This window comes from Hibiscus syriacus, unplaced genomic scaffold, assembly GCF_006381635.1.
Source record: "Hibiscus syriacus cultivar Baekdansim isolate YM2019G1 unplaced genomic scaffold, ASM638163v2 tig00111877_pilon, whole genome shotgun sequence".
NCBI lineage: Eukaryota > Viridiplantae > Streptophyta > Magnoliopsida > Malvales > Malvaceae > Hibiscus > Hibiscus syriacus.
Genome location: NW_024063208.1, coordinates 2,341,484 through 2,367,019, shown reverse-complemented (window position 1 = coordinate 2,367,019; position 25,536 = coordinate 2,341,484). Strand labels below are relative to the sequence as shown.

The following is a 25,536-nucleotide window of genomic DNA, read 5'->3' as shown; positions in this document are numbered from 1 at the left end:
CATGTTCAAGGCAGCATTCCTTCTAGTCTAGGCAACTGCCAAAATTTGATTGGAATGGATCTTTCTTACAACAATCTTTGTGGACCAATACCCCATGAAGTATTTGGCCTCTCATCCTTGTCCATTGAACTAGACTTTCATCAAACTATTTAACTGGTGAACTTCCTGTCGAAGTAGAAAAACTGAAAAATCTAGGTCGCTTTTATGTTTCTCGAAACATGTTATCTGGTTTGCTTCCAAGCAGCCTTGGAAGCTGTGTTAGCCTAGAGCAGCTGTTCTTGAATGGGAATTTGTTTGAAGGTCCAATTCCACCATCGTTCAGTTCATTGAAAGGCCTCATGCATTGGATGTATCTGACAATAATCTTTATGTTAAGGTTCCAGAATTTCTTGTAAGCTTTGGGGCATTGGAGTATTTGAATCTATCTTTTAATGATTTTGAAGGAGTTATACCGAATGAAGGAGTCTTTAAGAATGCAAGTGCTACATTTGTTGAAGGAAACAATAAGCTTTGAGGAGGCATCGCTGAGTTAAACTCATGGTTTTCATAACCGGACCTGTTAGTGAATCGGTCATGCTACCGGTTCACTGGTTCAACCGATCGAACCGGTTCGATCGGTCGGAAGAATCGGACGACGTCATAATTATTTTAAAAATTAAATAAAAATACCAAAAATATTTGATAAATTTTTTTTTATATCACAAGTCATATTCAAAGCAAGTTATAACATATATAAGTTAAAACCCATAAAATCAAGTGAAACAAAATAATTCAAATTAACTACAACATAATATTTAAGGTAAAACATATTAAATAATAAATATAATTATATAATTATAATCAAAAAATAAATTTGGGGCTAAAAAATCATAACAAAATGATATTGTTTGGTTTAATTTAAAAAAAAAACAATCTCACATGGCTAAAAAACATAGAAGAGCATCCCAAAAGCCTAAAGAGTAAAAATATGAGAAAAAAACAATCTCACATGGGTAAGAAACATAGAAGAACATCCCTACTAGCTTCTATAAATAATAGAGGTGATTTAGCATTCAAAATCATGGAGCCTTTTGGTGAGCATTGAGTGAACTATTATTTCACTTCAATCAAGCTCGAATTTTAGGCTTTAATCAAGCTTCTAAATTTTTTTTGAGTTCAAGCCTTTTTGAGTTCAAGTTTCAATATTATATTTCGAGTTCGAGTTGAACTTGATAATTTTTAGCTTACTTTTAAAGTTTTCAAGTTCGAGTCGAGCTCAATAATACTCGAGTTTGACGTGGCTCGTTTAACAAACGACGTCGTTTGGTTTAATTTTTTTTAAAAAAAAAACAAAACAAAATTGGCGGTTTTTTCCGGTTTTCATTCGGTCCGGTTCGAATGGTTCAGCGGTTCTGGCCGGTTCACTAGTAGCAGTTCAACCAGTGTAGATTGAACCGGACTAGGCAACGTTCTCGGTTGAATCGGCCGGACCGGTCCGGTTTTCAAAACACTGGTTAAACTTGTTTAGATGTAATTCAAAAACTTCATCGACCACTCGTCTACAATGAAGAATTTCAATTGTTGCTCCTATTTTAGGAGTGACTTTGATATTGTTAATTCTTCTCATCTTGTTGTTTAGAAAGAAGAAAGAACAACAGCCAACAGAAACTTATGCTGAAAATTCATTTTTACAGTTATCATACCAAAGCATTGTAAGGGCTACCGATGGATTATCAATTAAAAATTTGGTTGGTTTAGGAAGTTTTGGTTCGGTATACAAAGGAAATCTTAATGAGAGTGGAGAAGATATTGCTGTAAAAGTGCTTAATCTGCAGAATCGTGGAGCGTCGATGAGCTTCTTGGCTGAATGCGAGGCCTTGAAGAAGATTTGACATTGGAATCTTGTCAAGGTATTAACAGCCATTTCAGGTGTTGATTATCAAGGAAATGATTTTAAAGCCTTAATTTATGAGTTCATGGTAAATGGAAGCTTAGAGGACTGGGTTGCATCAATCTACTGTTATGAATGAACCAAAGACGATGGGAATCCTGAACTTCTTCCAAAGGTTAAGTGTGGCCATAGATGTTGCTCATACACTCGAATATTTACAACGCTATCGTGAAACACAAATCATTCATTGTGACCTCAAGCCAAGCAATATTCTACTCGATGAGGAAATGGTTGGACATCTAGGTGACTTTGGATTGGCAAAAATAATTTCTGCATACATGCTTAACTATTCTTCTAATCAGTCAAGCTCCCTTGGGTTAAGAGGAACTATTGGTTATGCTCCACCAGGTCAGTTCACTTTATTTATTTATTTATTTATTTATTTTATGTTCTTATAATCATTCTTTACATATTTTTCATCTTAGCATAACATAATCTAAAACAAAACATATAATCTGGAAGCAGTTTTCCAAATGTTACTATATAATTCGTCATAAATTGATTGTAGAATATGCCATGGGAGGCAAGGTGTCAACAAAAGGTGATGTGTACAGTTATGGCATTCTTTTGCTAGAGATGTTTATGGGAAAAAAACCCGACTCATGATTCTTTCAAACTCTTGCTGAGCCAGGCTATGTCAACGGTTTTAAGGACATACCCATGAAAACTAAAATTTTTGTCAGAAGGGTAGTTGTGTGAAAATATATCATCGTTTACACAAACGATATAACAGTTCAAAGACATCACGTCTATTGGACAGTTAGTAAAGTAAATATGTTGTCACAAGGGAATGTTCAAAGGAAGACATCTATCTATCATATTCAATTATCGATTGTAGAGTCTATTACCACGTCGAGTCAAAATGGTTTTAATAAAATGATCAATTTAATTCATGTGGGGATTGTAAAAATAAATCGATAATATTAGAGTCTTGAATGAGAAATTGATCTAAACGTTATTGAGGAAAATGTGGAGTAAATAGTTGGTTTGTAAATGTGCAGACATGCACGACATGCACTTTGTGGGTAACGTGAATGTCGGAACCGTTCTAGCTCTTTGTGGGCTTGAGGATATTTTAACTCAAATATGAGATATTTTCCTCAAATAGATAATATATTTTCAAAATCTATTTTGGAATTAAAATGATAAATATTAAAATGTTATTTTAATTAAAACAATAATTTTAGAAATTATTTAATTGCTTGATTCTCATTAATATTTCATTAGGTCAATTTTTTTTAATTGTTCACAATGTGAACCCTATAAATACTGTGTTAACCTACTAAGTTAAATACAATTCAAAAACAACTCAAAATCCAATTAAAAAGAATTATTTTCTCTATTTTTTAGTGATAGGCGAAGGCAATAATTAGTTCGCAATCTCAACAGTTGTGCTACTGTGCACTGATCATCTCGTTGTTGTATCTTAGGAGACAAACGATCAAAGATCTCATGCATCATGGAGTAGCCGAAAATATGTCTTAAAGAAATTACGTATTTGCAGGCCTTAAGTCGGTTTCAATCGTTGATTCTATACTCTTTTTAATCATTAAATAGAATAATTTTCTATGTTATTAATCGTTTTGTTTTATTTCATGTACAAGAATTTTGCGACGAGATCCTAACGAAGAGTTGAATGTCGTTTACCGCAACTTGTATGAATCACTATAGAAGTAAATTGTGGATCTATAAAATATTTGATTTTTATTTTTTTCATCTCGGATTGTTATACATCTAACACATATTTTATTAGACGCATTTTGAAAGATATAGTTGATGTGATATATTTTTTTAAAAATATGATTAATATAATATGTTTTTATATTGCATAAAATTAAAAACATGATATTTTAATAAATAATCAGCTAATATTATTTTTGATTTTTAAGTTTTTTCTGTGCTATATAGGTAAAATATTTTGATTTTGACAACTATTTTTCTTATATTTTTTTAAAATTACAAATATTAGAAGATTATACAAAATAATATTATAGAACATGAAATAAGTACATGAATGTTATATAAAATTTTATGATTTTTAAAAAATCAAATATATATTGCTTTTGCTAGCTACAATACGATATAATATCATAATATCACATTGTTAAAAATACTTTTTTTATTAAATTTAAAAACTAATGTGTATATAAATAATTAAGGATCAAATTGAAAAACAATCAAGTTTAAGGAGCAAAAGGTAACGTGTCCCTTAATTATGTGATATCAATAAACCACACGCAAGTTTTGCCGGGAAATCTAACGAGGGCAAATCAGTCAATAGGAAAAAGGAAGTGACTGAGTCGTTATTTTCAATCAAATTTAAGGGTAATTTAGGAGCAATAAATGAGGGGTAGGTAATTTACTTTAAATAATATTTTTAATTTATCGGACGTGAAAATTGATTCAATTTCGGTTTAATAGCAGCGTTGAGGTACGGACGCCATGCTTATCTCTCTCTCATCCTCCTTTTCTCTCTGTAGGGCTTTCGTTGTCTCATATCGGCTCTTACCTTCATGTTCTCACTTTCTCGCCTTAGATTTTCTTTCCAAACAAGCCTCCAACCAAGAAGCGCCTAAAAAATCCTAGAAGATTTCACTCTTCGGTTCTACCCGATTGAAGAAAACCTTTCGGAGGCTGGAGATCGTTTCAACGGAGTTGGACCCGTTTACTGAGACCGCGAAACCCGGTTTGGTAAGTTTGTCATAGAAAAAGCGTATAAGTTTATTTGAAGTTTTCTGGAACTGAGAAGCCCTAGTAAGAAGATTATTTTCTTTATTCTTAGGTTTTTGGAATATAGGTTTGTTTAGGGTTCGGTAATTCGGGTAAAAGAAGAAAATCAGTGGCGTTTTTGTTGGGGTGGGGCTGCCTCATGCGATTTGATGCCGCCTGAACCGTTGCCTTGGGATCGGAAGGATTTTTACAGGGAGAGGAAGCACGAGAGGACGCAGTCGCTGCCTCAGCAGTCACTGACAGAGCGATGGAGAGACTCCTCTTTGATGTCGCCTTATCAGCATGGGTCTTTTAGAGAATTTACTCGTTGGGGATCCGGCGACTTCCGTCATCCTCCTGGTAAGTTATTTTTATCATTTTTTTCCGTTTGTTTCACCCGTGGTTTCTTATTTTAAAATTTAAATCCTCGTGATTTTATGGTGTTAGGAATTAAGGACTGGTCAGATCCGTGGGTTTTAAGGACTTTTTTTTTAGTTTGTTTTGGGAATATTTGATTTTTTAATGTCTTGTATTACTTGAGATTATATATATATCTTCATTCTAAGTAATGGGGATTTTTCTTTTTTCCCAGGTAGTTTTTTCCTGCTCGTTTTGCTTTATTTAAGTAATCAACGTTCTTGACTCTAGGTAGGGTTTTCTTTTCATTAGGGATAGGAATTTTGATTACCATTTTTCAGTCAGAAGAACATAGACTTACATTCTGATAAATTGAGATTCTTATTTTAATTTATAGTATTCTACTTGGGTTTTTTTTTTTTGGGTTTTATGGAGGATTTTAGTTTTCTACTAAATATTTCTCTCTTTTGGGTGTATGAATTTTTGACCCCTCCCATTTGGAGGATATACATACGATGCACATGTTAATATTTGTTACCTTTTCTTTGTTTCTTTAATTTCTATGAAGGTCGTGGTAGGCAGGGCAGTTGCCACCTGTTTGCTGAGGAAAATGGTGGTCATGGTGGATATGTCCCATCTCAAGCAGGCAACAAGATCATGGATGATGAGAATTTCCATCAGTTAGATTCTCATGTAGATGGGAAATATGGTCGAAACAATGTGGAAAACAACAGTGTGTCTTATAGCCAGAGAGATTGGAGAGGTCATTCTTGGGAAAGCTGCAATGGCTCCCCGAGCACTCCTGTGAGACCTCATCATGTCGATAATGAGTGGCAGTCAGTGGATGATATGCCATCCTACCATTCTCATACTCATTCCAACTTTGTAAACTCATGGGATCAAATTCAAAAAGGCCAGCATGATAATAAGCCAAGTTCTGTACATGGGTTAGGCCCTGGACAAAACTGTCAGAGAGAGAGTTCAGTAGGCTCAATTGATTGGAAGCCTCTGAAGTGGAGTCGCTCTGGAAGCTTGTCTTCACGGGGGTCAGGGTTTAGCCATTCAAGTAGCTCAAAGAGCTTAGGAGGTTTAGATTCTGGTGAAGGGAAACTTGAGTTGCAACATAAAATTTTGAACCCCATCCAGTCTCCTTCTGCGGATGCAGCAACATGCGTCACATCTGCCGGACCTTCTGATGTGACAATGTCAAGAAAGAAGGCACGCCTTGCATGGGGTGAGGGTCTGGCCAAGTATGAGAAAAAGAAAGTTGAAGGCCCTGATACCAGCACAGGCGGAGGTGGTTCTAGAATTTCTGTCTGTAATGCAGAGTGGAAAAATTCTCTGAGTTCTAACTTGGCAGTTAAGAGCCCTGGAGTCCTTAGATTTTCTGACTGTGCTTCTCCTGCAACTCCTTCATCTGTTGCTTGCAGTTCCTCACCTGGTAAATATTAGATTTTCTTATATATTTATTCAGTTTTAAGGAGATTACCTAAAATAAGTATATATTTGGAGTTGCACAGTCTTGGCATGATTCTTTATTTAATTATGTTCCTGATTTGTTGCTACCTCTCTTCCTACCAGACCTTTTGTAACATGAAATGTATATTTTTGGATGATGTATAAAGCAGTCACAGGTCACAAGTGTTTTAGCAGGTCCCCATGCCAATTAATTATTTTTGGAACACTGATACTGTTATTATACATTCGATACACCTTTTTAAGGAAGGCCATAACAAAATTCAACAGTTATATGATTCTTTTCGTTGGCATGGCAATTTGCTGATTTCCCTTGCTTTAGGAGCCATTATTTGAGTGCTTATACATTCTTGACACTCCACTTCTCCCTCAGAGTAAATACTATCTGTTAACTCTATGGTTTTATGAGGTGATATCAATTTTCCTTTTACCAGTTAGGTTTCACTTGTCGATGCATGAAGCCGATCTATGTTGAATTTTAGGGCCTTGTCATTAAGGATGAGAATGTCACATGTCTGGCTGGATTGGTTGTTCCCATTTGAGAATTTTACCCATGTGTTAGAAGAATTGGGTGTTTATCTCACATCTAATCAAAATTGGATTTCTTGTGGTCGTATATTCAATTTTGGGTCCTTCCACTTATTAATAGTAGATTTTATATTGGATGTTTGCATTTATGGTTTCCAAACCGTGTCCGATTTAGAGTTTTTTTCTTTTTTCTAATTAATAGGAGAATATCAAATTGCTGGATGCTAAATGATTCCCTTCCTCCCTGTATCTTTATTCTTGCTTTTGATTTAATGAGAATGCTTCTCATTTGTTACCTCAATGTTCTTGGTTGCAGGTTTGGAAGAAAAGTCATTTGGCAAATCTGCAAATATTGATAATGATATTAGTAATTTATGCGGTTCTCCAAGTATTAGGTCTCAAAATCATCTAGGACCCTCTTTTAATTTAGAAAAGTCGGATATCAATTCAATTATTGATATGGGCACTTCTCTTATTAATTTGCTTCAACCTGATGATCCTTGTACAATAGATTCTTATTTTGTTCGCTCTACTGCAATAAGAAAGTTGCTACTTTTGAAAGGTGATGTTTTGAAGGCTTTGGAGATGACTGAATCTGAAATTGATTCACTTGAAAATGAATTTAAGTCTTTGAAAGGTGATTCCAGACAGGAATGTCCTTGCCCAGCAACATCTAGTTCTCTTCTTGTTGAGGAACATGGGAAAGCTTGTGGGGAACAAGAGGCAGCATCCGGTATGATCTCTCGACCTGCCTCTTTGAAGATTGATTGTTGTGATGCTCTTGTGGAGAACCTGCACCTCTCTAATGGTTCCCAAGAAGAAGTTAATGATGACGTTAAAGTTGGGGATATTGATAGTCCTGGAACCGCAACATCTAAATTTGTGGAACCATTGTCATTGGAGAAAGCAGTTTCTTCATCTGATATTGTTAAGTTCCACGAATGTTCTGGTGATTTGGTTTCTGTTCAATTGACGACAATCGAGGAAGTGATTTTAGGTACTGGTTCAGGTAATGAAGGGACTGCGACTACCATTTCTGCAGAAGTCAGTGTGCTAAAAAAGATTGACAATGATGTACTTGTTTCAGAATATTCATGCTCTGATGCTGGTGGAGAGAATAATATGTACAAAACAATATTGGCCACTAATAAGGAATTGGCTAATTTAGCTTCTGATGTATTTAATAAACTATTGCCAAAAAGATTCAATGGTATTGAGATTTCTGAAATTGCTAATGTAGCATGCACACAGTCTGATACTGCAATCAGGGAAAAAATTGCAATTCGGAAGCAGTACTTAAGATTTAAGGAGAGAGTTCTGACATTTAAATTCAAAGCATATCAGAATGCATGGAAGGAAGACATGCGTTTGCTTTTGATGAAAAAATGCCGTGCAGAGTCTCACGGTGGAAGTTCTTCCATTCGTTCTCGAGTTGCATCTCCTGGTAATTTTTTGACCCCCCCTGTTTGGAATGTTTTATATTTGATGCCAGTTTGTTGTGATTTTGCATGTGGTTTGAGTGGCATTGTTTCAAAATATGTGAGTCTTGTATATTGTTTCCTCTTCTCTTATCAGCTATCTCTTTCCACTTACCTTTTATCTTTGATCATTTGTCTCCTGGGATGCATATAAGGTGAAATGTTGAGGATAATTTTTCATAAGATTAAATTGTGATACTACATCTTTTTCATTTTTTATTGGGAATGAAATTACTATAGAAGTGTTGCTGAAAATCATTATCGAGAATAAAGGAAAAACTTCAATGAAAAAGGGGACTATAAGCTAGGTTTCTATTTTCAATAGAGATAAGTGGATAATCAAGTTTCAGTTCTCTCAGGCCAAGTAAATAGATGTTGAAATTTTTTATGATAAAGGTAAGTCAAGAGAACTGTGTTCAGTTGAAATTGAATCTAATATTAATCAACACTATCAAGGTATATAAAGACTTCCATTTCAATCCTTTTCTGATAAAGAATTGCACAATGCTAGTTCTGGGAAACAGTTCATTGTTCTGTATTATGAAATCTCTGTTTGTGGTGGAAGATGCACTGTTTGACATGTTGCAAAGTTCAAGTTATCTCTTGGTTACAAAGGGCTTTTATATGCATTTTCATAAATGACCAATCATTAATGGTATTAGAGATTCTCGGAGAAAATAGAAAGCAACCATACTTTGAGCTTTTGTCTGGTGAAACTCATTGCATTTATTATGATTGCTTGAAATTTATTATTTTGGTGTTACTGCATTCCCCTCCAATGTTGATATTTGTAAATTGTAGGATTGTTATCTTCCTTAATGCCTTATGTATTATATGCGCTGTTAGCACTGATTGCTTGTCTGCAAGAATATTCTTATCATGGTTTTCAAAAACTACTTTAAAATTGAATGTTTTAGACATAGATGGGATTTGCTTGATTGCTTCGGTTCTCCTGGCAAGAATTGATACTATCTTCTTATATTTTGTTTTTCACTAAAATGCTTTCATTTAAGAAAAAAATGTTACTCCTGGTGGTTGTAATTTTTTATATTTCCTTGTTAGTATATTAAGTCTCTGGTTTTTGACTTGGATTTTCTTTAAATTTTGTCTTTTTTCCTTTCTGTTCTTGAAGATTGTTTTTTTAAAGATGAAGTTATCTGTGATGATGTGCATGATTAACATTTGGGGTTGTTTCTGTAGCTGGAAATCTGGTCCTGGAGCCTTCAGAGATGATCAATTCTGCTAGCAAACTACTACCAGATTCCCATGTCAGGATTCACAGGAATGCTTTGAAAATGCCAGCATTAATTTTGGATGAGCAAGAGAAGAAGGTTTCAAGGTTTATCACTACTAATGGATTGGTTGAAGATCCATTTGCTATTGAGAAGGAAAGAGCTTTGATCAATCCTTGGACATCAGAGGAGAAGGAAATTTTTATAGATAAGTTGACTGCCTTTGGGAAGGACTTTAGAAAAATTACCTCCTTTCTTGATCACAAGACTACTGCAGACTGTGTGGAGTTCTATTACAAAAATCACAAGTCTGAATGTTTTGAGAAAACAAAGAACAAGAATGATCTCGGTAAGCAGGGGAAGTCTGCTGTGAATACCTACATGTTGACATCGGGGAAAAAACGTAGCCGTGAAAATGCTGCATCCCTTGATGTTCTCGGTGCAGCTTCAGTTTTAGCAGTTCATGCAGAAAGTAGCATTCAAAACCGGGATAAATATTCTGGTAGGATCACTTTAGGAGGGCGGTTTGTTTCTAAAACATCTCAAGTTGATGATAGCATTGCTATAAGGTCATCTAATTTTGATATTGTTAGAAGTGATGAAGATACAGTTGCTGCTGATGTTTTAGCTGGTATATGTGGTCCTTTCTCTTCAGAGGCAATGAGTTCCTGTATAACTAGTTCTGCCGGTCCCGGAGAGAGTTACCATCCTGACAGGAAGTGCCACAAAGTTGGTTCTATGGTTAAAAGGCCTTCACCATCTGATGTCTTGCAGAATGTTGAGGATACCTGTTCAGATGAGAGTTGTGGGGAAATGGATTCTGATCATTGGACTGATGAGGAAAAAACCATCTTTATACAGGCTGTCTCCTCTTATGGTAAGGATTTTGAAATGATTTCACGTCGTGTTGGTACAAGATCCAAGAATCAGTGCAAGGTTTTCTTTAGCAAGGCTCGTAAATGCCTTGGACTTGACTCGATGCATCAGAGAACCAGAAACACGGGTACTCCCATGAGTGATGATGCCAACGGTGGTGGAACTGATACGGAAGAGGCTTGTGTCCTAGAGAGTGCAGTTATTTGTGGTGATAAGTTGGGATCTTATGTGGAAGACAACTTACCTCCAACTATTGTGAGCATGAATGTGGATGAATTGGATCCTACCATGGAAGCGAGTTTGCCAACTGATCTGATCATATCAGAGGGAAATGATGGGAGGATAGTAAATTGCAAAAATTCTGAGGCAGTGGAATATATTTTTTCTGATGTAGACCAGACAGGGCCAGTTTCCGAAGATGGTACTGATGATATTGATGACCATGATACAAAATGCAGTACAGAGACTGGCAGTCAAATTATATGTAGGCTGGATTCAAATGAAACTGGTGGTGAGTCCATTGATAAAAATTTCAACACTGAAGGTCTGCATAAAGTCCGGCTGGATTTAGGTTCTGCTGGGAAGCCTTTTATCTTATTATTACCAGATGAAAGCTCTTTTGCTAAAATTTCTGATTTACATGATTCTGATACCTCTCAATGTGAGAACATACACAACCAAAATAGGTTGTCACCAACACTTGCTTCTCCCGAGACGGAAGACAAACAGGTTCATAAAGTTGTTAGTGGACACGAACCTGAGCAATTTTCTGGAAAGCCTTTGGTGGATCTTGCTGATTTGCAAATCCCAACTGTGAAAGAAATAAATGTTGATGTGGGTTGTAGTCAGTTGCCTGAAGTTAAAAGGCATTCAACATCAGAAAGGGGTGTTACCGGCTCATTTTTGGCCCAAGATTATCTTTACAAGTGCAGTGGTTTAAAGCCAGCAGCTGAGCTTCCACAGCTGGTGCAGAAATTAGAGATAGCAAACAGTAGGCAGAAATCCCACTTTCGGAGTCTGTCAGATGCAGAAGAACCTTGCAGTGATGGTAATGTCAAGCTGTTCGGTCAGATACTCAAATCCAGTTCCCATGATGACAAAACGGTGGCTCATTTCTCGAAACCAAGTGCAGAATATTCAGATTCGAACTTGTCAGGTCGTAATGGAAATGGAAATTTCTCAAATGTTGGTGAAAACATTATTTTTGCACCTGAAAATGTTCCCAATGGAAGTTATGGTTTCTGGGATAGCAACAGGATACAAACTGGGTTGTCATCTTTGCCAGACTCTGCTATTTTAGTGGCAAAGTATCCTGCTGCATTTGTCAATTATCCTTCACCCTCATCTCAAAGGGAGCATCAGGCATCGCAGACTGTTGTTTGGAATACCGACAGAAACTTGAACGGCGTTTCAGTTATCCCAGGGGAAATAAGCAGCACCAGCACCATGGTGGATTATCAAGCGCGCAGGGGCCATGATCATACCAAGGTCGTACCATTTGCTGCAGATGTAAAGCATCATCACCAAGGAATGTACTCGGAGATGCAAATACAAAATGGCTATGATGCAATCTCACATTTATCGCAGCAGGGAAGGGGAATGGTTGGAATGAGTGTCATGGGGGGCTCCTGCTCTAATCTCTCTGATCCCGTAGCTGTACTTCGGATGCAGTTTGCGAAAACAGAAGCATATGGTGGGCAGAGTGGGAGCAGAATGAGGGAGGAAGAGTCGTGGAGAGGTAAGGGGGACATGGACATACGCAGGTAGTAGATACCAAATAATTCTTTGCTGCACGCTGTATAATATTTTTTTTTTCTTTGCATCTGTTTTTTGATGAAAATCGTGACGGGGACCTTTTTGGTAGAAGGAAAATATATATTAGGTGCCTTTAGAAGTATTTGTAGCAGCTGTTTTTGTACTTGTTGTATTTGATGGGAAATACACAAAAATAATATGTGAAAGATTAGGAGGGGTAATCCTGCTATTTTTCTGTTTACGCAAGGGTCGTAAACGATATACTTTGTTCACTAGTTATTCAGAAAGAAATTTCGATTTTTGTTTAGATATACCTGAAGGAACATTTTTCGTTGGGTTACTATTATCATTTGATCTATTGTTTGATGGAAAAAGGGAGCATTGGATAGTTGGTGAGATTTTATTTTCTTTTAGTTGGAAGGCACTTTTGTAGTGGCGGAATGGATTGCCGTTGCTTTGAGTTTAGGGTTAACTGAATTCGAAAAGTTTTTGGGATTAAATTGATAAAAAAAAAATATTGGAGATGTTTTTTTTTCTTTCTAAAATAGGATTAAATAGAGAAAAATAACCCTTATTTTATCTAAAGTGTGTAAATTTACTTGTACTAATTGAAAACATGCATTATGTTTAAGCATAATATAATTTTATTTAATTTAATAATGATCCATCTTATTTTACAATTAAATAGATTATTATTATTATTATTATTAATTGGAATTGTTGAATAAAATAAATAAATAAAATAATAGGTTATTAAGGGTGGTTCTTTTTCTTTTTATTAAAAATTATATAACCCATATTTACCAGGATGAAATCAAAGAAATAAAAACTTGGAAGAAACCAATGATGTCATATTACAAAACACTGCAAAATGAAACCCCAATATGCTCGAGCCAAGATAAATGATAAAAATGGCATCATTTAGCTTTCTCTGTTGAAATCATCGGTATACTAAAATAAGAATCAAATGGTCTTCTGGTTATTTCTTGAACCTTCTCCTGCATTGAAGAATTGGATGATGATTCTGAATTCTGGTCTTGAAAAAAAGAAAGAAAGGTACCAAGTAGCTCAGAGACCTGCTAAAGAGCAAATGAACATCAGCTGATGAAACTCTTTATAAAAGCAGAGCAGCTTATCAAGCATAGTGAACTTTATGGCCGATGCATAATAACAAAATTACCCCCAATATTTGCACAAATGGTTACTTTGGCCCTTATTCTTCTTTTTCTTTGAAGCATTTTAGTCCAAACGTTTCAATTTTTGGTCAAAATAATTTTTTTATGAAGATCGTTAGTTGACTAACAAAGAGCATTTTAGCCCTAAACGTTTCAATTTTTGGTCAAAATAATTTTTTTATGAAGATCGTTAGTTAACTAACGATCAACATCATTTTGACTTGACATTTTCACATGTGCTTAATTGGTGATGTAGGTTATGCAATAGATAAGTTAGTATTTTAATATAACACTAACTCTTAGAAAGTTAGATAGATAAGGATAACTACTAAGTAGTTTACTTCTAATAGAAAACTTACTCCTAACTTTTCCTATAAAAATATGTATTTTCACCATTCACAATATATAATAAAAAGAGTTCCTTTTCTTCTCCACTATGTTGTTTAATCTTTATCAACATGGTATCAACTAGGTGACCGATCCTTCACCTAAATCTAGCCGATTTTTTTCCTTTTTTTTACCCTAAATCTAGCCGTTGATCATGAATTCCACCACTTATTCATCGGAGGTCACTTCGGAAATCCTCATTAATTCACCCAATTCTGATGTTTCTTCAGCCTCTATCACCCGTCACCGATTGAATGGTGACAATCATATCCCTCACTCTCAAACTACTACTCGGCCAAAGAAGGGGAGACTTTGGTATGACTATTGTAAGAAGGTTGGCCATCTGCAGGATTCCTGTTGGAAATTACATGGCAAGCCTATTGATGGGAAGTCTTCAAAACAACATCAACAACGTGATACTCAAGAAAATTGTGCTGTGAATACTGATTTACAAGGAAGTTCGTTTACTAAAAAACAAATGGAAGAGTTGCAGCAGTTTTTTAGTCAGTTAAACACTCATTCCCAATCAGTACCTGCAGGTAGAATTCCTTCTGCTACTTTGGCTAATACATCCACCACTCCTACTTGGGTTGTGGATTCTGGTGCAAGTGATCATATGACATGTGATCTTCAGCTCTTTCACACTTTTCATGTCAACTCGTCTATCTCTCATATTCGAACAGCTGATGGTTCTCTATCCAGTGTTGCCAGTCATGGGTCTATTCGAATAAATCAGGACATTTTGTTATCTTATGTTCTTTATGTTCCCAATCTTACTTGCAATCTTATCTCCATTAGCAAGTTGTCTGCCGATTTATGTTGTATCACGAAATTTAACTCTGATTTTTGTGAATTTCAGGATTCTAGCTCAGGGAAAGTGATTGGCAGTGCTAGGCTTTGTGGGGGTCTTTACCTACTTCCAGCAACGTTATTTTCCCACCCATCTACTTCCTACCATGTTATACAACAATTTCCTTTACTTGAACCTTCAACCGATGTTATGTTATTGCATTTTCGTTTAGGACATCCCAGTTTCTTTTATCTTGCAAAATTGTTTCCACATTTGTTTGTCAATAAGAGTCCAAAATCTTTTTCTTGTGATATTTGTCCACTTGCTAAACAAACTAGGAGTGTTTATCTACCTTCTCCATATAAACCGTCCAAACCATTTACCATGATCTATAGTGATATTTGGGGACCATCTCGGGTCGCATCTTTACATGGGTTTCGATGGTTTATTTCATTTATTGATGATCACACTCGTACTACCTGGACATTTCTCATGAAAACCAAATCTGAAGCTTGTGAAATATTTAAACGGTTTCATAAGATGGTTGAAACTCAATTTCAGTGTTCAATCCAAATGTTTCATTCTGAAAATGGTAGTGAGTATTTTGCCAATGTTTTGGGTTCTTTCTTTCAGGAAACCTGGATTATTCATCTTACTTCATGTGTCAATTCTCCTCAACAAAATGGGATTGCTAAGCGAAAAAACAGGCATATTCTTGAGGTTACTCGGTCTCTACTTTTTTTCACAAATATTCCTAACTATTTTTGGGGGAAACCCTTTTAACTACCACTTATTTGATTAACCGTCTCCCTAGTAAACCGTTATAATTTAAGTGTCCGAGAGATGTTTTTCTTTAGTTTTTTCCCAATTTTAAATCGATGACTTCATTGTTACCCCTTAGAGTTTTTGGTTGTACTGTGTTCGTTTATAACAATGTTCCTTTCAGTTCCAAATTAGATCCTCGAGCATTTCGGTGTGTGTTTCTGGGTTATTCATCGACTCAAAAGGGCTTTCGGTGTTATTATCCTCGTAGAAAGAAATTCTTTATTACTATGGATGTTACTTTCTTTGAAAAAAATAACTTTTTTCCTTAAAACTGCTATTCAGGGGAAGCATATAATGAATATCAGTTTATTGACTCACGACAATTGTCACTTGATTTGCAGCCAGTTCTTTTTGATCAACCAGCACCGTCAAACCAGTTAAACCAGTCGAATAAGCCTACAAAATCGCTACAGCCAGACCAAACAACACTACCAAACCCAAAAAACGTATCCTTGCCAAACTAGTCCACCGAAACACATTTACCTCGACATGATCAACATATCACTTCGCCTCAAATACCTCAATTCGAGTTGCAGATTTACAAGAGACGAAAAAAAACCAATTTCTAAATCAATCCCTGAACCTAATCCCGAGTCCCCCACACAGCATGGACATTGTCATGAACCGGAACCGAACGAGAATCCTTTGGAGAATGAAGAAGGTAATCAGAGTTCTTCCACTGAATTAAATGTTTTAATTTATGATAATGACTTGCCGATTGATCAAAGGAAAGGAGTAAGAAAATGCAGAAATTATCCAAATGAGAGATTTGTTGCATATGGAAAGCTAACGCCTTGTTTTAAGAACTTTATAGCAAGTGTAGATAGCATTACTGTTCCAGATACGGTGGAAGAAGCATTGAAAGATCCCAATTGGAAAAAGGAAGTAGAAGAGGAATTAAAAGCACTGGAAAACAACAATACTTGGATTATAGTTGATCTTCCGAAAGATAAAAAACCAGTCGGCTGCAAATGGGTATTCACGGTAAAATACAAAGCTGATGGTAGCATTGAAAGATATAAGGCGAGATTAGTGGCGAAAGGATTCACTCAATCTTTTGGAGTTGATTATCATGAAACCTTTGCTCCGGTAGCAAAACTAAACACTGTGAGAGTGTTACTGTCATTAGCAGTTAATGAGAATTGGGTGCTTCATCAGTTAGACATCAAAAACGCATTTCTAAACGGAAACTTGGAGGAGGAAGTATATATGTGAATTCCACCGGGTGTGAAGAGTAATACAAGAAAAGCATGTAGATTACTAAAGTCCTTGTATGGACTTAAGAAATCTCCAAGAGCCTGGTTTGACAGATTTACAAAGGTGATTATTCAGGATGGTTACAAACAATGTCAATCAGATCACACTTTATTTGTCAAAACATCTTCAAACAACAAAAAGGCAATTTTGATTGTCTATGTGGATGATATCATTCTAACAGGTGATGATTGCATGGAGATAGAAAGATTGAAAAAGCTACTAGCGAAGGAGTTCGAAACCAAAGACTTGGGAACTTTACGATATTTTTTAGGCATGGAGGTTGCAAGGGCAAAAGAAGGAATAGTGATCAACCAAAGGAAATATATCCTTGATCTACTATCAGAAACTGGAATGAAGGGATGTAAGCCGACTGAAACACCCATGGAAGCAAATCTGAAGCTAAGGAGAGAAGAATTAGGAAGTCCTGTGAACAAAGAACAGTATCAAAGGCTAGTAGGTAAACTAATTTATTTATCTCTTACTAGACCTGATATTGCGTTCCCTGTCAGTATAGTGAGTCAATATATGAATTATCCAAGAGAAGAACATTTAGAGGCTGTGAATAGAATTCTAAGATACTTGAAAATGACACCAGGACATGGATTAATTTTTAGAAAGAGTGATGATAGAACAGTAAGAATTTTTTCGGATTCAAGCTAGACAGGTGAATTAACGGATAGAAGATCTACAACTGGTTATTGTTCATTTGTTTGGGGAAATCTGGTTACTTGGAGAAGCAAAAAACAGGCGGTGGTGTCTCGAAGTAGTGCAGAAGCAGAATTTAGAGCAATGTCACTTGGAATTTGCTAAGGAATTTGGCTTCAAAGAATGTTAACTGAGATGGGGTTATGTGCCAACAAATGGTTTGAACTTCAAAGTGACAGTAAATATGTAATAAGTATTGCAAAGAATCCAGTTCATCATGACCGAACGAAGCATGTGGAGATTGACAGACATTTCATCTCTGAAAAGGTTAATGGTGAAACGGTGAAGCTCAATTATGTTTCAACGAAGAATCAGTTAGCAGATATTCTCACCAAAGCACTTCCAAGAATTACCTTTGATGAGATTATATCCAAGTTGGGTCTTTTCAACATTTACTCCCCAACTTGAGGGGGAGTGTAGGTTATGCAATAGATAAGTTAGTATTTTAATATAACACTAACTCTTAGAAAGTTAGATAGATAAGGATAACTACTAAGTAGTTTACTTCTAATGGAAAACTTACTCCTAACTTTTCCTATAAAAAGATGTATTTTCACCATTCACAATATATAATAAAAAGAGTTCATTTTCTTCTCCACTATGTTGTTTACTCTTTATCAACAGGTGACATGGCTGATGTGGCATATACCATGTCATCACTTCGAGTGAAATAGCACATGCCACTCATCAACTAAGCGCGTGTAAAAATGTAAAGTTAACATGTGTTAATTATTAGTCAACTAATAGTTTTTATCCAACATGGGTTATTTTGATCAAAATTGAAACTTTGGGAGGTAAAATGTTAAAAAAAATAGGGGCCAAAAGTGACCATCTGTGCAAACGTTGGAGAATAATTTTATCATTATGCCAAAGAAAAAAAAAGAATAGTAAACTTACTTAAGGATTAGTGCCATCGGTAACTTTCTTGTACTCCGGTTTCAGTTCATATGATCCTTGATTAGTTCCCTTGTTGTTGTATATACAGAGGTCTTTAAGTATATCTTTCAGAAATTGCTTCAAAGAGAAAGTATAAAGGAGAAACAGAAAACCGTAAGCTATTGACCGGAATGCAATACGACAATATGTGCCGTTTATGCTTCGAGCCAATGACAATACATCTTTCAAATGCCATATTTAGTGGAAGCCAATAAGTTATACCCCGACTTTTTTTGCAGATTAATGATCCATATAGAAAAATCGAACGTAAGTGTTGAAAAAGGGTCAGCTAGCATTGAATTAATAGGAATGCCATTAGCATTAAGGTTTCAAAAGTTACCGTGACGGTAGAAATAATCAAGTAAGAAACATACTTCTGGTTGGTCTGTGTCTTGAATCAGTTGTCTTAAAGTCCAATTCGTTTGCCTTTCAAAGAGCTTAAACATAATATCTTCCATCGCTCCACGACCCCTCCGTGTTCGTTTTGTATCTGATGTCTTGGTAGGTGCCTTCTTCTTTTCCTATTGTAGACACGTCAGCTCTTCTCATGCATATGGTGGACAGATTATAAATATATTCTCATTCCATCTATGAGAGCGGATGAAAACAGACCCCACAGGAAATATCAGTAAAAGAACATAATATCTAGATAATTCTACATGTAAAGAAAGTAGGTATGTGTACATTGAATACAGCAGCGATAATCATCCCTGGCATTGGCCTCATGTGCGATCCATTGTCATTATCGATGACCTGAAATGTAGAATAGAGGAAAAGTGAGGGAAAGGGGATAAAGTAATGTAAAATGTAGTAAATTATAACACCAAAAATACCGCATAGGAAATAAGGACACAAACATATAAAGTAATTATTAGAACCTGTACCTGTCTGGATTTGTTCATAGATTTGTTTGTCTGTTCACGGCAGAGTTTCCCATAGTTCTCGATGTTTTCATCATGAGGTCTCATGTCAAACTTGTTTAGTATTTCCCCTTCAACTGCAAGCTTTCCTGCAACACAAGACAAATTTCATAAATATCAAGAGTAGTGTTTCTCAATATAGAATCTCCAACCTGAGTTTTCTTTTTAAGTTCATCTTGAGTTAACAAGAAAATTGCGAATTTATTCACTGCACTATTTTAGAGAACAGAAAGAAAGACGAATTATAGCAGTACAATTTAGCCTGCTAATAAGAGAAGAATTAATATCCCAATTTCCGTGTAAAGTGACGGCATAAGACTTGACTAGAAGGAGTTCAAAGACGGATATCATGTAAAATACAAGATGACAAACTTAGTAATAGAAACATTTCATCCATGTCAAGTGAAGTATAAAGGCTGGTGTCTCCTGGAATGACACATGCTTACCTTGGGATGTCTGTGAAAACACAGACATTGGAACAAAGTCTTTGGTCATGTCCATGGAATAGCGCTTCGGTACATCTCCAGTTTCTGTGCCAACCAAATCCATGGTAAACTGAGGTTCAACAAACAACTTATGTAAGAAAAACCCAATCAAAGCATTATTATTCTAAGTAAAAGAACATGATTCCACCCTGCACACTCGACTTATAAAGAAATATCTATCAAAATTGATTGACAAGTTCCGAACAACATCAAAAAACAAGGAATATGAACATGATGATCGTGACAGGCAAATTATGGAAAGTAAAACAATGTAATTGAAATCACAGGGACCCGAACGTATGAAACACCTAGAAAGAGTAAATACAGAGCTACCTAAATTGTTTCAAGACATTGACGCCCCATTTGTGAATTTCTCATCCAAATGAGATTGAAATGCTACCCAACTCCATTTAGAACAAATGGTAAGCCCTGAGAGGTTAAGCATTTTTGTTATAATTCCTAAAGGTTTGTTCAAGCTCTCGATCATTAAACATCATTTGCTAAGGTCTTCAACCACTTCTGAAACCATATTATTTCTTTCAGCTAACTTTCATCAACAGTGATAGTCATAACTTAAAGTTTTATGGTTTCAACTTTCAACTAACTCCATTACTACGATTACTGCTATCACCATCAAGCCTTTCTCTAAAGCATCGATCACAAATAAAAAAACCAAACACTCAACAGCACAACTAGGAATAATATATGTACATATAAACACACATATACATATATCAGCCAATGCCACTAATATAACAAGATTCATTCTTCCATATGAACATCATAATAATTCTAGGAAAAATGTTCATCTCTCTATAACTAACAAACCATTCATGCAAGAAATTTCTTGTGAATTAACATATAAGTTCACCCAAAAAGAACAAAACACATTATTTGCTTAAGGATAGGCATAGGACCGAATACGACGAGTTCCGACCCGACCCGACCCATGGCCATCCCTACGGGTAAGTGACAATTAAAAATCATGATTTTGAGACGTTGATAATAAAGACCTTAATGTGCTTCAACATGTTTTTCAATGCATTGCGAAGTGTTTTTTTTTATGTGCCAATTTAAGCACTCATTGAGCTTTTATGAACCCACAATTAATTTCATAAATTTTACAGAGAAATAGAACTTACGAAGGTTGAAGGATTAAACAAGTGGGAGATTCATGCAAAACCATTTGATAAAAATATATCTGATTTTAGAACCTTCTTTTAATAAGGTTATACGATAATCCTTTTAATCAAATTTATTTTATTTATAATGCGAAGATTCAAAGTTCAAACTTTATTTAAAGAATAAGGTCTTGTCCCACTAAAACCAGCTGACTGCTAATATCATTTTTTTATATTTAAATTAAGTACTAATAATATGTAGTTATGGATTAAATTTGAGCGAATAAGATGAAAATTAAATTTATTGGCTACAAAAGCAATTAATAGTGACAATAGCAATATCAGCTACATTTATTTGGTGAGTTCCACAAACAAAGAGAGAAGATTTTTAATATAATCATCCATCTCCTATTCGGAACAGACAAGTTGATTACTTGTATTCATATCGCACTTCTGACGGCAGCAATCATAATAGGTTCTGCAAGGTGCACCCTTCAACCTGCAGCAATACCATTCTACACAGACGTAGTAATCGGGAGAAACGAATTCAGCTGCGATCGGACTCTGGGACCGTTCCTCGGCTACTGCGACTGCGGCCAACGTTCCTAAAACAACCACCAGCACAACCGCAACCACCTGAAAACAACATTTATTGCACTCCATTTCTTTTCTTCTTCCGAGTAATGTAAAATCGGTTATGTGTTGCTCAAAGTCCTTTGATTTATATATGCACGATGATGATGATGATCCAGAGGGCATTAATATATATGCAATTCAAGTACGTTTCTTAATCTCAACTTTGTGATCTAAATTCGTAACTGCATAGAGTTACAGAATAATTAAAGTAGTGGGTTCTTAGAGTTATAGAATAATTCATTCTTTCGAACATTTCATTATCAGTACATGGTTATCATTCTTTTGGTTATTCAACATAATGATGAGCTACTAATGCAGACATATCACCTCTAAGGGCATTAAGGTCTAAAACTATGGGAATAACATAATACCTAAGAAATCTAAAGGAATAGCATTCACGTCCTGAACTCAAAAACACGGTACTGTTGGTAAGACTACACACAAAAGTTTATGTAAATGTTGCGTTCGAACTTAAAACCTCTAGAGATAATCTCTATTTTTTTTTTTGTAGAATATTTTTTAATCAGATGATATAAAATTTTGCTAATAATTGCCAATTCATTGTGTTGAATATATTATATAGATGAATTTATAAGAAAAAATAGTTTGAGTAATGTTGGTCCTTAAACATTTTATTATATATTCAATCAATATATTAAGGGTTAACTACATGGATGATCACTTATGATTGCATTTTGTCCACTTTTGGTCATTGATTTTAAAATACATAAGATATGATCACCTTCTTTCTTCTTTAATTAAGATGTAGTCACCACGAGTTAACTGTTATTAAATATTTTGGTATAATCACACATTTGATCATGTTATTTACATATTCTCTCAATGTAGTCATACTTTTAATAAATTAAAATAAATTTAATCCTCCAATCGAATGATGCCACTGTCATTGGTATCATGTGTCATGTCATGTGTCACCATTCGGTTGGAAGACTAACTATATTTTATTTTATTTTATTTTATTTTATTTTAACAAAGCAAAGAAAATTGGTATAAAATAAATATATTAAATTAAAATATAAAGTTAGTCCTCCAACCGAATGGTGACACGTGACACGACACATGGCACTGATAACACGGGACATCATTCGATTGGAGGATTAAATTTATTTTAGTTTATTAAATGTATGTCTACATTGAGAGAACATGTAAATAACAATGACCATATGTGTGATTATACCAAAATACCACGTAACTTAATCTGTTAACTGTTAACGACAATTAATCCGTAGTGATCACATCTTAAATAAATAAAAACAAAAGTGATCATATCTTAATTAAATAAGAACAAAAAGTGATAATCATCAATCATATCTTATGTATTTTAAAATCAGTGACCAAAAGTGGACAAAACACAAACATAAGTGATCATCAGTGTAGTTAACCCATAAATTATTTTTTCAGGCCGATTATTAACAATTTAACATTGTAAAAATAATGAAATCAAATTATATAAAATTAAAGTGCAAGATTCAATCCTAAGTTCAAAGATGATAGGAAATAAAACTATTTTTTTTATTAACCCCATGTATATATTGATTAATCTAGGATAAATACAAGGTAGTATCCATCCAAAGATAATTCATTATCATTTGACATTAAACACTCACACATCTGATATTTATAGTGCTTGAACATGAGACCTCAAGGAATAACAACAATTCTTTTATCAAGGAAATTGTTTGCTTCGTGCTAACCACATGTATTAGATATGAACATATGGGGAAGGTAGAAGATATCAACTTTATATGGGTGGTTACATGTACCTTTCGTTGGTTGAATTAATTTGTGGGCTCTATTTTCGTTAGGTCATCATTACCCTCTTTATATAAACGAACTTCCCTATGGATTGAAATTCATCTTCAAGGAAACTCCGATTAACTGTAATGGTGATGGTGTTACTTTTGACGACGACAAGACTACTTCGTCCACAAAGATTGTGGTAGTAGCATCGTCGCCAAAAGAAGCACAACCCCTATAACAGTGATTTAAACAGAAACTTTCTTGAATTCCCCCATTCTTTCTCCAGGTAATCAAGGAACGCAATGGCGGCGACGATAATTTTAGCTACGTCGAGACTTCTTCGACAACGGGTATTCAAAAAACTGTCGTAGTAATATAGTGGCTAAAAGTAACACAGCCACCATGATAGTGATTTAAACAGAAACTTTCTTATTTTTGCAGGTAATTAAGATGTGTATGTGTGGAAGACACTAAAACGTAATTATGTATGTAGGTTATGTTAATATATAAAAATTAACCAACAAGAAATTGGTTTAATGGGTTAAAAGTCTGTCATGTCCTTATTGTTGGGAAATAAACGAGTAACGAGTAATTTCCCTATAACCAGATTAGTGAGAATGCGAAATAAAAGCGGAAAAATAATACCCGGAATTGATAACGGAGTTCAGCCAATTTGCCTGCGTCTCCGGACTACTGCAGATATTTGACTAAAGAGAGAAAATTTACAGGTGTTTACAAAACACTCGCTACTCACAAGAAACTCTCTAGTATTGGGAGAAAGAAATGATTTTGAAGCTAAATGAGCTAGGGTATTTATAGTTAAAACATAGGGACTAATCTTGAAATTACCCTAAAATCCAATGACTAAAAATGTAATTAACCTAAGCCAAAATTCAACAAAATTAGGCAGCCACCTATATAGCAGCCCATGTGTTGCATGTGTTGCCATCCAACTTTGACTTCCAACAATCTCTCACTTGAAGACTGATTTTAATCTGTCTTCACACCTCGATCAATACAACAGCTTTTCTAGTCTTGTTACTCTAGCATACCAACTGAAGTTGAACACAACTTCAGTTTGTCCGTAGCCACCGTCTTTGTTAACATGTCTACCGGATTTTGAGCTCCTCTAATCTTTTTAAGTTTCAAAATCCCATCTTCCAGAAGAGACCGGATTAAATGATATCGTAATTGTATGTGTTTCATCCTGGAATGAAAAGACGGATTCTTTGCTAGATGGATAGCACTTTGACTATCGCAATACAAGGCATTGTTTTCTTGTTTCTTGCCTAACTCTTCCAAGAAACTTTGGAGCCAAACCATCTCCTTGCTGGCTTCCGTAACAGCGACATATTCTGCTTCAATTGTGGAGAGAGAAACTATCTTCTGTAGTTGAGAAACCCAACTCACTGCGGTTCCTCCTAGAGTATAGACATACCCTGTAGTGCTCCTTCTGATGTCAACATTTCCGGCTAAGTCAACATCTACATAGCCTGTCAGTATCGTATGTCCACCTTTGAAACAAAGTGCTTTGTTTGTGGTGCCCCGCAGATATCTGAGGATCCATTTGACTGCTTCCCAGTGTACCTTGCCTGGATTATTCATGTACCTGCTAACAGCTCCCACTGCTTGAGCAATATCTGGTCTGGTACAAACCATGTTATACATCAGACTTCCAATTGCTGAGGCATACGACACCTTCACCATGTGTGCACGTTCTTCCTAAAGTTCTTTGGAGAGTCTGAAACGAACACCTAAAGGTGTACTTACTGGTTTAACATCTTGCATGTTGAACCTGGAGAGTACTTTGTTGATGTACTCAGCCTTTGATAATATCAAAATCCCCGACTTTTTGTCTCTCTTGATCCTCATCCCAAGAATATGCTTTGCAGCGCCCAGATCCTTCATAGCAAATTGCTTTTACAATTTTTGATTCAAGTTTATAATCTCTTGCATGTCTGAGCCTGCAACGAGCATGTAATCAACGTACAACAATAAAATAATGAAGCTATTGTCGAACCTCGTGATGTAGCAACAATGATCTGCTTGGCATCTGGTAAAACCATTGCTACCCATGAAACTATCAAACTTCTTGTACCACTGTCTAGGAGCTTGTTTTAAACCATACAAGCTCTTCTTCAACCTGCATACCAGGTTTTTCTTTCCTGCCTCTATGAAGCCTTCTGGCTGCCTCATA

General features: G+C 35.4%; 2 protein-coding genes, 1 long non-coding RNA gene and 1 pseudogene across 3 annotated transcripts; 2 read left to right on the top strand and 2 right to left on the bottom strand.

Annotated features, from left to right (window-relative positions):
* Positions 1-218: 218 nt before the first annotated feature.
* LOC120172784 lies at positions 219-2,551 on the top strand (annotated as a pseudogene).
* A 1,796-nt stretch (positions 2,552-4,347) lies between these two features.
* Positions 4,348-12,580, top strand: LOC120172783. Its single transcript, XM_039180157.1, has 5 exons — positions 4,348-4,621; positions 4,738-4,999; positions 5,565-6,437; positions 7,317-8,444; positions 9,679-12,580. Exons 2-5 carry the CDS (start codon positions 4,810-4,812, stop codon positions 12,351-12,353), a joined length of 4,866 nt encoding a protein of 1,621 aa, XP_039036088.1. The 5' UTR covers positions 4,348-4,621; positions 4,738-4,809; the 3' UTR covers positions 12,354-12,580.
* A 683-nt stretch (positions 12,581-13,263) lies between these two features.
* LOC120172641 lies at positions 13,264-18,931 on the bottom strand. Its single transcript, XR_005520984.1, has 4 exons — positions 18,791-18,931; positions 18,378-18,494; positions 15,046-15,048; positions 13,264-13,339 (listed from the first exon to the last, which is right to left on the bottom strand). It is a non-coding gene; the product is annotated as an uncharacterized LOC120172641 (long non-coding RNA).
* Positions 18,932-18,995: 64 nt separating this feature from the next.
* Positions 18,996-21,605, bottom strand: LOC120172782. The gene is made up of 5 exons (XM_039180155.1): positions 21,366-21,605; positions 19,783-19,891; positions 19,301-19,425; positions 19,101-19,169; positions 18,996-19,004 (listed from the first exon to the last, which is right to left on the bottom strand). The coding sequence occupies exons 1-5, from the start codon at positions 21,603-21,605 to the stop codon at positions 18,996-18,998; spliced, it is 552 nt and encodes a 183-aa protein (XP_039036086.1).
* Positions 21,606-25,536: the final 3,931 nt, after the last annotated feature.